Source organism: Pithys albifrons, chromosome 8 (genome assembly GCF_047495875.1).
Source record: "Pithys albifrons albifrons isolate INPA30051 chromosome 8, PitAlb_v1, whole genome shotgun sequence".
NCBI lineage: Eukaryota > Metazoa > Chordata > Aves > Passeriformes > Thamnophilidae > Pithys > Pithys albifrons.
Genome location: NC_092465.1, coordinates 16,663,548 through 16,677,650, shown reverse-complemented (window position 1 = coordinate 16,677,650; position 14,103 = coordinate 16,663,548). Strand labels below are relative to the sequence as shown.

Below are 14,103 nucleotides of genomic sequence, written 5' to 3'. Positions count from 1 at the left end.
AGACCCACATCAGAGACCAGGCTGGACCAGGGGTCAGGGCTGCTGTGCTGGGGATGAAGAAGTTACAGGCAGGACCTGCTGAGGCTGGAGGATGCTGCTGGTGGGGATGCTCCAAGCACATAAAGGAAGAGGTATCTGTGCCACAACCCACCCAGCACCTGCCGTGTTTATGACAAGAGGCAGGGATGTGGGCAGCTGGCACTGTTAACAGTGTCTGGTGTCCTTGCTGTGGATGGCTGTTGCCTGGCCCTTGTGGTGACAACCCACGGTGACACTTGCATTCCTGGCCACAAGGGCAGGTTACTCACCAACTCAAGTTAATGGCTAACCCTGGGGCAGCTCCTACAGAAGGTGGAAGTTCAGCTGTGGAGAGCTTGTGAGGAGCCCTGAGGGGGGTGGGAGCCTACCCACCCTCTCTGCTCTGCAAACTGGGAGCAGTGCAGTGAGGCAGCAGCATGAATGGGGACCACAGCAAAGCTCCTGGAGCTGGGAGCCCCGTGCTCGCAACCTGCTCCTCACAGAGGATGTGTTCCTGGACGCTGACCTGTTGCTTAGCCTTTCAGGTGAGGGGGACCACAGTGAGCAGCCAGAGAAATGGGATGAGGAGGAGAGGGCTGTGATCCTCCCAGGTGGCAGGGCAGGGGCTGTATCCTGCCAGATAAAGGGTGTGTGGGTCTCTGGGCAGTGGGTGCTTGGAAGGGAGTGGGCAGTGGTGAGAGTGCTGCCCAGGTGGTGTCAGTGGGCGTCCACCCTCTCAGCGGGGCTGGGTATGGGGAACTGCAGCTTTGGGTGCTGCAGGGAGTTGTGACTGCTCCATCTCTTCCTTGCACAGCACCTGGCCGTGCAGGCCTCCTTGCTCTGCGTCTTCCACCTCCTCCTGTTGCCCACCCTGCCCAAAGAGCTGCCTCGTGCCCAGGCCACCAGTGAGCTGCTGGCACGTAGTCTCTTTGCTTGCGGCATCTCCACAATGCTGCAGACCACCCTTGGGAGCCGGTGAGAAAGGGGGTTGAAGGGGATGCAGCTGTTACTAGGAGGAGGGTGGTGCCATGGCAGGGTATGTCTGCTCCCTCCTAGGCTGTGGGAAGATGGGCTTTGCTGGAGGTGGGAACAGGTGCAAGGAAAATCTCTTGCCCTTCTCTGCACAGCTGTCCCCTCCCTCTTTCGCATCCCTCTAGAAAAACTGCTGTGCTTTCCCTCTAGTTCCTCACTGCCTTGATCAGCATCATACACAACTCCTCCAGACTATCCAGTAACTACTGCCCACACAGGGGTTGGGTATAGTATTTGGCCAAGCCTCTGCACACACTGCATGTGCTGGCACTTGGGATGTACTAGGGCACATGTGAAATATGAGATGACCTCCCACCACTTTGGAGTTAATCTGGTTTGCTTCCCACCCCTGCTCCTCTGGTAGCCTGGGTTTTTGGAGCAGCCCTGTCCACGCTTTCTTTCCTTGTGTGCCCTTACTGTCCATTTCCTCAGGTTGCCACTGGTTCAAATCCCATCCTTTGAGTACCTGGTCCCTGCCATGGTGCTGAGCTCCCACTTGTCCCCCGGTGCCAGCACAGACAGGAATGGTGAGCAAAGTGCTGGAGGCTGTGTCCCTTGGGGTCTGGGTCATGCTGCTGCCAGGAGAATAGCAATCATGAGGAACCTGGTACATGGGGTAGGGATGAGGGATTCTGCCTGCTGGACCTGCTGGTAATGGTGCACAGCATCCTACTCACCCCTGAGTGCACCTGCAATGCATCTGGTCACTTTCCCAGAGTCAGGGCTTACCGGGACGGAGATACTGGCATGCTGGTCCTCCAGCCAGTTTCTGTGCTGCAAGCTCTTGGACATGCCTCCAGGAGCCCAGCATCTAATGTGCATCACATCCCTCCAAAATTCCCTTCCAGGCACAGCCATGGCCAGAACCTGCCCTGCACTGCATTGCACCGTTGCAGGGAGCCAGGCTGCCTTGCTGCAAGAGGTGGGTGCTCCTGTGGTGGGATGGGGATTCCCATCCTGCTCTGTCAGCTTCCCAGTTGTCACCTATATCCCTTGCACCCCTAGTCTCTTTACCATCCCTCCTGGGGATTGCCATGAATAGAGGGGACACAACAGGATATGCAAAGGCAATGGGGATCCTGATGCGTGTGCATGTACCTTACTCTGGGCTTGGGCAGAGCACGTGGAACAAGTGATGCTTCTGGGGTAATGGGAGTGTGGCCAAGGGAAGGTGTTGAACTGCTCTCCATGTATGCTGTCCCACAGGCCCCATCCTTTCTTCTTGCAGGTCTCTGGAGCAGTGCTGGTTTCTGGGCTGATTCAGTTGGTACTAGGAGTGTTCGGCATGTGCGGGTGGGCAGCTCAGCACTGTGGGCCCATGGTCCTGGCTCCTAGCCTCTCCATCATTGGGCTGTCCACATACAAGGAAGCTGCTTTCTTCTGCTCCACTAACTGGGGTGTAGCGCTGCTGTATGTGAGCCTGGGAACCACACTGGTGTGCAGCTCCTGGGACTTTCCTTCACCACTGGGACAGGAATGGGACACCCCTGCAGTGCACAGCACATGTGAGGGGGCCCATCACTGTGATGCTGTATGGTGACCTATTCTCCCTCTCCTAGGCTCATGCTCCTTGCTGTCACCTTCTCCCAGCACTTGCAGTCTTGCCGTCTGCCATTCTGTGCCTGGCCTTGTGTTCGAGAGGGCTTCACAGAGCCATCAGTTCCCACCCTGCGCACGTTCTCGGTACTATTTCTTGTCTGCCCCTGCTCCATCCACTATGACCAGGCATTTCTCTAAGCCTTGCTCTTTGATGTGGGGTTAGGTGCGACCTGGAGCTGAGGCAGGGGTGAGAAGTTCTGGTGCAGCTCCCAGGACATGGATGCTTCTGGGGAAGCACTGGGCACCTAGGGTGTTGGCACTGCAGAGCCTCGGATGCTCCCTGCAGGGGTAAGGGAAGATGTGGCATGGCTCTGTGGGAGAGGTGACAGGACAAGGACCTGCTATCTGCAGCACAGAAGAGGGGACACTGGCCAGGGCAGGCAGGGGAGAAGGGTCCTGAGGATCCCCTTTTACCTTGCAGGTGCTGCTCCCGTTTGCTGGTGTCTGCATTGTCTGTGCCATCCTCAGCTGCTTCCATATCTCCTGGGAATCACGGGACCTGGCCATGGCACAGCTATCCTGGGCCAACGGCACCTTTCATGCCCCTTGGGTCCGCATCCCCTATGCAGGTGGGGGGCAGCAGGACTGAGTGCAGCCAATCTACCTTTTGCTGGGGGTTCTATCACCCATCCTTTTTTCTTCTGCTGCAGGCGAGTGGGGGTGGCCGCTGCTCACCCCCCGGGCGCTGGCAGTGGGCATTGCCATGGCCATCAGCTGCAGCATGAACTCATTGGGCTGCTATGTGCTGTGTGGGAGGCTGCTGCGAGCCCCTCAGCTGACCCCTCACGCCTGCAACCGGGGGCTTTGCATGGAAGGGTTGGGCAGCCTCCTCGCAGGACTGCTGGGCACTCCAGGGGGCACGGCCTCCAGCATTGCCAACACCTGCACCACTGGCCTCACTCAGGTATGCCAGGGTAGGGGGAAAAGGTTGGCAAGGGAAGGCAATGGAGCAGGTGTGGGGAACCTGTAATGCTCAGGCTGTCACTGAGCCATCACCAGGAAAAGCAGGTACGTATGACAAAATGGCGGGGGGGCGGGGGGGGTGGGGGCTAGGGAACAGAGTAAGGGTGATGCTACCCATCCTCAGTCCCATTCTTCTTTTCTGCCAGGCTGGTTGTCGCCTCTCAGTGCAAGTAAGTGCGCTGGCATGTGTGGTGCTGGGCACGTCCCCGAGGCTAGCAGGGCTTCTCAGCCACATCCCGCTGGCAGTTCATGGTGGGTACCCTGCCCTGCCCCTCACTGCAGCACCTGCAGCTTGCTTGGCACTGCCTGACTCCTGCTCCTTGCAGGAGGGGTGCTCTGTGTCACCTACGCCGTGGCTGTGGGCACGGGCATCTCCTACTTCCAGTATGCAGACATCGACTCAGGGAGGAATATCTTCATTGTCGGCTTTGCCATGTTTATGGCACTGCTGGTTCCACGGTGGTTCGGCGCAGCTCTGACTCATCTGGCCACAGGTAGAATGGACATTCACCAGGCACAGCAAAGCCTTGGGTCCTATGGCATGGTGACTACACGTCTTGTGTCCTGGGAGGTTGGGTCAGCTCTTCAATCCCTGGATCTGCCGTGGCTGCTTCGTCCCCTTTCCCCCAGCTGGCTAGTACCTTCTGACTGATTCTGGCACTGTCCCTGCAGGCTGGGTGCCACTGGACCTCCTCTTCCTCTGTCTGCTCAGGGTGCCTGTCTTCTTAACTGGCTTCTTGTCATTTTTTCTGGAGAACACAGTCTCAGGTGAGGGTCTGTTTTAAGTACTCTGTGTAGTTCCTGCTCTGAGGGGCTGGATCTGGCCATGGAACTGTTCCCAAACGACCAGCTCTGCCTCCAGGCAGTCCTGCTTAGGGTCTTGGGGCTGATGTGGGCTGGGAGGATGCACCTGGAGGAAGGGGCTCCCATCTCACTGCCTACCTCCCAGGAACTCTGGAGGAACGAGGGCTGCCCTCCAGGCTGGCACCATGGAAAGCTGGGGCAGGTGATCATCATCACCATGGAGAGAGGGGCGAAGCCAGGCAAGCATATGGGCTCCCCACTGGGCTGAGGAGGCTGCTGCCATCCTCCTTCAAAGCCTTCCCCTGCTGCTTCCTCTGCCCAAGGAGTGAGGAAGAGGAGGAAGGCAGCTGTGCCACTGAGGAGGGAACTGCTGCCGCAGGGGAAGGGACACACCTGCTTCCCAAATCCAGTTCTGGGGAGCTACAGCCAGCAACGAGGGCAAGCCAGACAGAGACAACCACGTGGCACTCTGTGGCTTGACCTTGTGACATGGGGATGCCTTGTGTGAAACCAGGGCTATGCCCCCAGGGCAGCTTGTGAGCCACTTTCCTACTCCTTTCTGAAGCCCATGTGGACTGGAGGGACCTGAGCTTCTACACCCCCACCTCTACCCACAAACCTGATTTCCCTGCTTGGGAGCAAGATATAAAAACCTTCAACCAACTTTGCCCTTTCCAGGGGTTTCCTTTCTAGACAGGATTTGCCTGGGGGATCCCCTAGCACCCTGAGGACTGTGACTGGAGGGCATGGTCACCTGGTGACACTGCAGCTGAGGATGTGAGTGCCTCTAAAATCCACCATCACCCTGTGGACATGACTAGGGGAGGGTTCAGTGCTTTGGCCAGCCCCAAAAGGAGTGTCACCCTAGGCTTGCTCACCTGCTGGCACTGTGCTCAGGAAGGGTGGGCTCTCCACTTCCTCCCTGTTGTGTCCTAGTTGTGTTCATGGCACCAGGTGTATAGTAATGCTCTGGCCATTCAGGAAGCCCCAGGCTGGGGGTGAAACTCAGCTCCATGTCAAAACTCAGCTCAGCTCAAAACAGTGAATGCCCTTTCACCTATAGTAGGATGGTGCCAGCAGTGCTCACCACATAACATCTCACTACATATTGCTCTTGTGACTAAACCACCCAACAGCATATTTCCCTAGAGAAGAAAATATCTTTGACCTCAGGGGTTAAGCTCAGCACCTAGGTTGTTTCCCACTGCCATCTGCAGCAGAGTCTGCACTACCCCTGCCCACTGTTTCAGCGTTTACAGCAGATCAGAGTCCACAGAAAGGATTCTGCTGTCTCTCCTCTCTGTTGCCTCCACCAGTCTGAACTGGCCTGCAAAAGCCCAGCAGGGGGATAGGAAAGGCTGTGGCTTTGCAGACCTTGGATGATGCACAGTAGGTGACCCTGAGTGCAAACTCAAAAGGGAGGATGGACTTGTGCTGAAAGGAAGCTAGAACTGGTCTATGGGAGTGACGTGCTTGGGCTGGACCACAGCTTCAGGTTCTGGCTGCCCATTCCACCTTGTCCCAAGGAGGCTCTCAATACCCAGCAACACCCAAATGTGGATGCAAGGTGGATGGGATGTGGTGGGACTCTGTTCAGGTCCCCAGGTGTGGCCCTCTTTCTCCAGCTCTCTGTGATCCCCACAGCTGGGTCCTGTGCACCCAGTGGGTGTGGGGTGTAATGCACAGCTCCTCATGCAGCCAGCATGTCAACCTGGCCCTATGTTCCACCTGTGCCCAAAGTCCAATTTGGTCCTGCAACCCAAACCTTACTGCACCCTACCCTGGCCATGCAACCCAGTCTGTCCTGCACTCTGAAGGTCCTGCCTTCTTCTCCAGTCCCTGGCACCCCTTCAGGATGCAAACCTTCCAGGATGACCACCCTTCCTTGGCCCTACCCTGAGGGGCAGCTGCAGCCTGCATGCTAGGGAGAGGGGTGAGTGGAAGGGTGTGTATTTGAAGAGATCATAAATTTGGGGCTTAGGGGGCAGCACACGGGTGCGTGGGGGCCAGTTTGTGGCTGCAGTGTGGATGGCCTCAATGCATGGAGTGCAGGTTGGGGATTGCAGTCAAGAGTGTTGGTGCTGGGGTTTCTGAGGTCAGTGCTGCAGTAAAGATGGCACTGTGCTCAGCGTGGAGATGACTGGGGTAGCGTGGTGGGACAGTCCTGCTCTGAAGTCTTTTGAGAGCCCAGTCCCCTTGCATGTGGGACAGAGGCACCTGGAGCCCCAGCTATGCAGGGCTCGCTGTGGTGCAGCAGCCAAACTCCTGCACAGCACAGCCTGGGAGAACAGCAGTGCAGGTACCTGCTCTGTGCAGGCAGACTGGGGCTAAGGAATATACCCAGGGCGAAGGGACAGGAGTAGAGGAGTCCCCCGCTGCCGCTGCCTCTCCAGCTGTACGGTGCCCTGTCCCCAGGTGGGCACTCGTGCCAGGACATTTCATTACAGGCGCAAGCGCAAAACAAAGTCGTAAGGCATTTCGGTCCCCACGAGCGTCTTGATCATGGCACCTCCTACGGCAACTGGAGATGCTCTAGAGGGACGCGCCAGCTCGGTTCGCTGTCGTTGTCAGAGGCAAGGCAGCAGGAGCACGGGGCGCTGACCCTGCTGCAGCGATGCTAGTTCCCGTTGCGAATCCAGCTAAACCTCCCGGCGTGCCCCGGCGCAGCTCGCCGCGGAAGAGAGCGGCATGCCGGGAGCCGTAGTGTACTATCGCCCACGGCCCGGCGCTGGTGGAGGCTGCCAGCGCTCGCCTTTCGCCTCGGCAGTCTCTGTTCGCCTTCTCCTTCTGCCCTCGGGTAACGCCCCGGCTTCGCAGAGCCCCAGGCCTGCGGGCACGTCGCGGTCGCTGCGTCCCTGAGTGTTTGGGGAGGCATGGAGCCCGTCCCAGGGAGGAGCGGGAAGCAGTAGAGCGCTGCCGGCACTTTACGCTGCCGGTGCTGCTACTGGCAGGGACGGCGCGGGCGCGCGTGTAGCACAGGGACGGGATGCCTCAGCGTCCGGCTGCCCGCCCGGTGCCGGCGGGGCAGCTTAAATGTCAGTTTGGGCTTAGAGGTCTTGCCGGGTTAGCGTCCCAAGCACCGAGTAACCCGGGGACGCAGCAGTTACGCGGCCGTGCATCTGCTGGCGTATCTGGGCTGCTTATTGTGAGCACTGAGCTCCCCAAAATGTCCACCCGAGCTCTGCTGCATGCCTGTGCAGGGATGTGTGTGAACAGAGCTGGCTGAGCATCCTCACCTCTGCGCTGTGAGAGAGATCGGCAGGGAGCAAGGTCTTCCCGGGTGGAGGCTGAGGCAGGAGCCTGTTTGCTCTCTTGCAGATGGAGGGCTTTGAGGAGTTGGAGTGCAACCTCCTGACCCAGCCTTGGGCTTCTGTTCACTTTGGCGAGTCCAGTTTTCTTCTCAAAGTGTGCTTCAGGGATACTGGCTATATCCTGCTGATCTCTGACCTCAGCTGTGTCTGGTATGAGAGTGCAGACACCAAGGCTGTGGGACAAAGGTCCAAGGTGAGTGTCTGAGAAATCCAGGGACCTCCTTTTCTCCTTGCAACAGCTGACATCCAAGCATAAATTGCTTGGGGACACAATAGCTGTTGGATCTGACAAGGCTTGGTGAAAATGATGAGCCTGAGAAGTCCCTGTCTGGCTTTGTGCAAGCACTGTCACCCCAGTTGGCCAAACACCCTCCTCCTGGGAGAGTGGGCATGCTATTTAGCATGCCCAGAGCAGCCAGGTGTTCACTGGGTCTGTGTACAGAAGGTGGCACACTTTTCACTTGTGGGCTGGATGGGCAGCTGGTTTTCACAGTAACACTGTACTAAAGAGTAGCTTGAAACAAGGCTGCCAACTGCTCAGTGACAGAGAGATTCTGTTCTTATTCATAGCTAGGACAGTCTCTCATGGGGTATCCTGTTAGCCTGGCCACCAAAAATAGATGGAGCCGTGCCTTATCTCCTCACTGTAGTCCATGTGTCCAGGCCCTCATGTGCGATTGGAGTGGCATGTCTCTGTGTCACATAATGGCTGTGCTGAATGGCTGGTGGCAGGAGGAGTGGGCATATGGTGGCAACCATTCCCCAGCTCTGGCAAGTTGTCCTGCTGTTGGCTCTTGGCCAGCCTGTGACACTTGTGATGGCGTGCAGGTATGCTAGTGGAGACCCTGGGCTGGCACAAGAGGGAAGCCTCCCCAGCTCAGCTGGCCTGGGAGAACCAGTGGGTAATGTCCTGCCATGGGGCTGAAAGCTGAGGCCCAGGAATGGCTTTTTGAAGTGGGACATGCTCTTTCTGTGCTATTTTTTCCCTGGTGCTGAGCTCCCTAACCTTGCCTTTCCCTAGGACCTGAACAAGCGTTTGACGGTCCACGTGTCCTCCTTCCTGAACCACCTGTGCAACCTGATGTGCTCCTTGCTGGCAGGCCAGTCAGATGCTGCTACCACCTTCTCCTACAACCGCTCTGCCAGTGGCCTCAGCCTGCATGTGAAAAGTGAGCTGTCAGGACTGCCCTTCTACTGGGCCTTCCACTGCTGCCCTGCTCCCTTGGAGATGGTGAGCGAAGCTGTGGAGACTTTGGGGAGGGGGTGGCCAAAGTTAAGGATTGTCTTCTAATGCCTGGAAGCTTTGGGATGGTCTTGAGCCACACTGGTGACTGTAGGTTGCCTGACTCTGCCTGCTGCCCCTCCCAACGCTTACTGTCCGTTTCTTCCCACTGAGGCCTTAGCACCTTGGTTTGTGCCTTATGGTGAGGTAGGGATGGCCCAGCACATGCTGCTGCTGGGGCAGGAGGGTGATGCCCTGGTGGGACCCCACCAGGAATTCTGCATCCAGGTCTGGGGTCCTCAGCACAAGAAAGACATGGACCTGTTAGAGCAGATCTAGAGGAGGGCCACAAAGATGATGAGAGGGCTGGAGCACCTCTCCTAGGAAGAAAGACTGGGACAGATGGGATTGTTCAGCATGGACAAGAGAAGGCTCCAGGGAGACTTCACTGCAACCTTCCAGTACTTGAAGAGGATTTATAAAAAAGAGGGAGAGGAGCTTTTTACATGGGTAGTTAGTGAGGACACATTTAGATTGGCTGCTAGGAAGAAATTCTTCACTATTAGGGTGCTTAGGCATTGGAACAAGTTGCCCAGAGACATTGTGGATGCTCCATCCCCGGAAGTATTCAAGGCCAGGCTGGATGGAGCTTTGAGCATCCCTGCCCATGGCAAGGGGTTGGAATTAGATGATCCTGAAGGTCCCTTTCAACCCAAACCCTTCTGTGATTTTATGTCCAGTGTGGGGTGATTCCCTGTCAGCACCCTGTAGAGCAGAGTTATGCTGTTCTCTTTTGGTGCACACTGTGAAGCAGGGCACAGGGTGGCAGGTACCCCAAGAGGACCTGCAGGCAATCTGTCATGATGGAAGGAATTAAAGGAAGGTCTCCCTGGCTTTTAAGGGGTTACTGTTGTCATGGAGCTGCCCACCATGTTGTGTTTCTGGAGGCAGTCCCTCCACTGGATCCTTGCAGGCAGGACGGGGCTGCAGGCTAGGGCTCCCACAGTATCCTTCTGAACAAAATGTCCAGCATACAGCTGAATAAACACAGCATGTAGTGGATGAGCAACTGGGTCACAAGTTGAGCACAGAGAGCAATAGTGAGGGGGTAACATCAGACTGCCAACCTGTCACTGGTGGGGTTCTGCAAGGCTCCACATTAGGCCCTGTGCTCTTCAACATCTTCATAAATGACTTGCATGCAGGACTGGAAGGGATACTGAGCAAGTTTGCAGATGACACAAAACTGGGAGGAGGTGTTGACTCCCTTGGAGGCAGGGATGCCCCGCAGAGAGACCTGTACAAATCAGAGGACTGGGCAATCACCAACCATATGAAGTTAAACAAGGAAAAGTGCCAGATTCTGCACCTGGAATGGGGCAACCTGGGGAATGAGATGGTGGAGAGCAGTGCCACAGAAAGGGACCTGGGCAGTGGCAAGTTGAACATGAGTCAGCAGTGCCCTGGCAGCCAGGAGGGCCAGCATGTCCTGGAGGACATCAGGCAAAGCATCGCCAGCTGGTGGAGGAAGGAGATTGCCCTGCTCTGCTCTGCTCTGCACTGGGGCAGCCTCACCTTGAATATTGTGTGCAGTTTTGGGCACCACAAATATAAGAAAGATGTTAAGCTCTTAGAGAGTGGCCAAAGGAGGGCAACGAAAAGGGTGAAGGGCCTTGAGGAGAAGCCATAAGAGGAATGGCTGAGGTCACTAGGTCTGTTCAGCCTGGAGGAGATCGAGGGGAGACTTCTTTGCAGTTATGACTTCCTCTTGAGGGAAAGAGAAGGGGCAGGCACTGATCTCTTCTCTGTGGTGACCTGTGACAGGACCTGAGGGAATGGCCTGAAGCTGAGTCAGGAAAGGTTTAGGTTGGATATTAGATAAATGTTCTTTACCTAGAGTGTGATTGGACACAGGAACAGGCTCCCCAGGGAAGTGGTCACAGCACCAAGTGTGACAAGAGTTCAAGAAGTGTTTGGATGATACTCTCAGGCACATGGTGTGACTCTTGGGGATGGTCCTGTGCAAGGCTAAGAGTTGGACTCGATGTTCCTTAGGGGTGCCTTATAACTGAGCATATTCTGTGCTTCGGTGATCCCCCAAGGGCCCTTCGTCCCTATGCGCACAAGAGGGCGCCCGGCGCCCGCGAACGGGCCCGGCCGGAGCCTCCGGCAGAGCCCCGGTCCGGGGCCGGCCCCGCGGCTCCGCTGCCGGCAGGAGGCAGCGCCCTAAAGCCCCGGCACCCTGTCCCGCCGGGCCCCGCTGCGGGCACGTTTCCTCTCCCCACGCACGGCTATGCTTGGGCGTCACGGGGGGAGAGCCGTTTCCCCGGCTGCTGCAGGATCGGTCCTCACCGTCAAGGCTGAACTGGAGAGCCAATAATCCGGGTCCTGGCTTGGCTTGCCCCAGGAACTTAATGTCCCTTCCCGGGCAAAATACGCAGAGGCTGAACTGAGGAGGTGCAAAGCCCATGCTCTCGGCTGCTCCTCTCCTTTAGCTTGGACGCACACTGGATATCTGCAAGGCACACTGTGGAGGTGGGAAGCAGCTGGGGTCCTGAGCATGGCTGGTGTGATTGCAGCAGTGGGGGCCAACTCTGCCTTGGCCAGGGCCTTGAGGCGGGCACAGAGCCCACCTGGCTTGCCCTGTCCCAGCTCTGCTGTGGACAGTACATTCTACGTGCCTGTGTGGGCAATGGCCATCACCTCTGTGGCTCATGCCTGAGGGTGAGCAGTGTGTGGAGCCTACTCATCACAGGAGCAAGAATGCTTCAGGAGCAATGCTGAGTTTGCTGTCCTCTCACCTGTGGGGTCATCCTAGCCACAGAGGTGAGACAAGGAGCGTGATGCATTGTGGGGATCTCAAATATCCTGCCAGAGACTGAAGGAGGTGATGGGAGGTAGGCTGCTTCATGTGCTTGGTGGGCCATAGTGGCCCATCCTGGCTCTGGGGAGAGGACATAGCCAGGGCTCTGCTTGGGGTTTGCGTGGGTGGAAGCTCGGGGCGGGGGGCAGTGATGGGCTGTGATGGGGAGCTGGAGCCTGTGTGAGTCCTGCATGTTGGGATCTTTTCTGCTTCTGATCTTACCTCCCTGGGAGAGTCTCTCCTGTTCCTCAAGCCACAGTTTGATACCTTGGTGTGTCTTTCTGATTTTTCACCCAGCTATGCCTGTTCCTGTGTAGGAACATGCCATGAGGTGTGCAGAGCCATGGGGAGGGCCTGAGTAGCACATGGGGGGCTCTCTATCTCCTGCTGCATCCCAAATGGCGGGTGGAACATTGCCTGTCTCTACACACTGTTCCCATTGGACTCTCCCACCTAAGCTCTCCCCTGCTACAGACCCCAGCTGTGAAAGGATGGACCTGGAACCTGTCCCATAGCAACTTGCCTACCTTCTCCCAGCTGACATCTTTTGACTGCTTCCCACTGTAGTTGGGTGAGATGTGGAGTATTCTGGGGAGTCCTATGTGACCTGGGCTGCAGCTCTTCCTAGGACCTTGCTGGCTGCCCTGCTTTGACCAGTCTGTGGATAGCTGCGTGTCTTTGTGGACCTGGACTGTTCCTGGAGTGTCCCTTCTCAATCATAGGTGTCCCGTCACCTCGTGCGGCCCCTGATTCGGATGAACTTAGTGCTGCAGTACCAGGTACAAGAGCTGATCTCTCTGTTGCTCCAGAAGGATGCTGAGGTTGAAGATTACAGGGAGAGTGGGGCCACTCTCAGCAGAGGTGAGGAGGGATGCCTGGGGCAGGGAGTGAGTTTCCTCTTCAGCATAGGGCTGGTGTGCCGTGCTCCCTCTGGCTTTTACCTAACCAGGCTTGTGTTTTGTGTTGAGCTGAGCCAGCAGCATGACAGTAGCCATAAGGCTGGGGAGCAGCCCCTGTGGAAAGCTGGGGGAGGAACGGTCCTTGACTGAGAGCTAGAGGAGTTGGGAAGTCACCAAGGGGCCACTACTCTGAGAGCACCTGGCTGGTCCTCAGGAGCTGGTGGGTATGCCAGCAAGGGCTGGCCCTGTAGTGGTGTCAGGCTCCCTTCCCAAGTGCCGTGGCTCATTGAGTGCTTGGAGAGCAACCAAGGGCTCCTGACTCTCTCAGACATGGGAAGTGCAGCCGCACACATCAGTCAACCTCTAATGCCTAGCCCACTTTGCCATCAGGGAAAACAGGCAGGCAATAGCTCTCTCAGGGGTAGGATGTGGGTCAAAACTTGCTGGGAGGAGCCACCTTAGAAAGTGGTTTGTCCTCTGCCCATGGAGGTTGGCTGGATGCTATTTTTCCCGTTGTCCCTTGCTAGTGCCGTGCTTTGTCCAGGTCATACTTGCCCTTCTGTATGGACGTTGCCTCCCAAGATGGAGAGACTGATGTGGGTGAGCCCTGGCTTGTGTATCATGTCCAGGAAGGTGATGTGGTTTAGATCATGTCCCGTGACAGGTGTCCCACCACAGGAGCTTGGATCTGCCCCGTAGATGCACTAGAGCTGCATCAGCTGGTTGTGCTCCCCTCTCTCCTTCTGTGTGCCAGCTCTGCAGGGATTAAAGCAGCCAGGACAACCCAGCTTGAGTCCAGGGGCTGATGCTGGTGAGCAGGTGGCCTCTCCTGTCCCTTGCAGGAAGACAGAGGCTGGCTCACCACTTCAGAAAAACAGCTAGACAAGCAGTGCCCTGTCCTGTAAACTCAGGCAGCTCTTTCCAGTTGTAAAATCTGGAAACAGTGTGGTGCCACTGTTGACTGCTCCTTAGTGTGAGAAAGTGCTGGGACAAGTGTGGATGGGCTCTTGTCTCTGCTACCTGGCTGCTGTGTGTATCAGCAGGCTCAGCTGTGTTTCTCCCACTGTCTTGTGGTCCTTGCGTCTTCTGCTACCCAGGTGACATTTCCCTAGCCCAAGCCTACTGGGGTCTCCTGCTGGCTCTGGGATGGGCATGCTGGAGCTTTTCCCCTGCAGCCTCCTCAGCCCATGGGCCGGGGAAGGGAAGCTGGGATGGGAGCTCTGGCCAGACCTACCCAGGCTGATCCCTCTCTCCCTTGCAGACCGGCTGCGGACAGAGCCCTTCCAGGAGGAGACATTTCAGCAGAACTTTATGGTTAAGGTAAGGAGTGGTGCAAGTTCCCTGTCCTTTGGCACAAGTGTGGTCAGGACATGGCATCAGCAGCCCCGGTGT

At 56.9% G+C, this 14,103-nt stretch overlaps 2 protein-coding genes across 5 annotated transcripts in view; both read left to right on the top strand.

Moving 5' to 3' along the window:
• Window positions 1–348: 348 nt before the first annotated feature.
• On the top strand, window positions 349–5,080 carry SLC23A3 (solute carrier family 23 member 3). 3 transcript variants are annotated; one of them, XM_071562211.1, is made up of 12 exons: window positions 349–563; window positions 833–993; window positions 1,483–1,577; window positions 1,899–1,972; window positions 2,279–2,460; window positions 2,610–2,733; window positions 3,071–3,218; window positions 3,300–3,553; window positions 3,759–3,864; window positions 3,939–4,106; window positions 4,285–4,380; window positions 4,562–5,080. In XM_071562211.1, the coding sequence occupies exons 1-12, from the start codon at window positions 456–458 to the stop codon at window positions 4,894–4,896; spliced, it is 1,851 nt and encodes a 616-aa protein (XP_071418312.1). In that variant the 5' UTR covers window positions 349–455; the 3' UTR covers window positions 4,897–5,080. The 3 variants fall into 3 exon arrangements, with proteins under 3 accessions (XP_071418312.1, XP_071418314.1, XP_071418313.1); XM_071562213.1 differs by having other exon boundaries at window positions 3,998–4,106; window positions 4,562–4,709; XM_071562212.1 differs by having other exon boundaries at window positions 2,279–2,485; window positions 4,562–4,709.
• A 1,827-nt stretch (window positions 5,081–6,907) lies between these two features.
• NHEJ1 (non-homologous end joining factor 1) overlaps window positions 6,908–14,103 on the top strand; it is a 44,685-nt gene continuing 37,489 nt past the window's right edge. For both annotated transcript variants that reach the window (XM_071562251.1, XM_071562252.1), the window contains exons 1-5: window positions 6,908–7,213; window positions 7,735–7,920; window positions 8,749–8,958; window positions 12,535–12,673; window positions 13,973–14,031. In XM_071562251.1, the coding sequence (XP_071418352.1) occupies window positions 7,735–7,920; window positions 8,749–8,958; window positions 12,535–12,673; window positions 13,973–14,031 (594 nt within the window). In that variant the 5' untranslated portion in view covers window positions 6,908–7,213. The remainder of the gene's footprint in view (window positions 7,214–7,734; window positions 7,921–8,748; window positions 8,959–12,534; window positions 12,674–13,972; window positions 14,032–14,103) is intronic.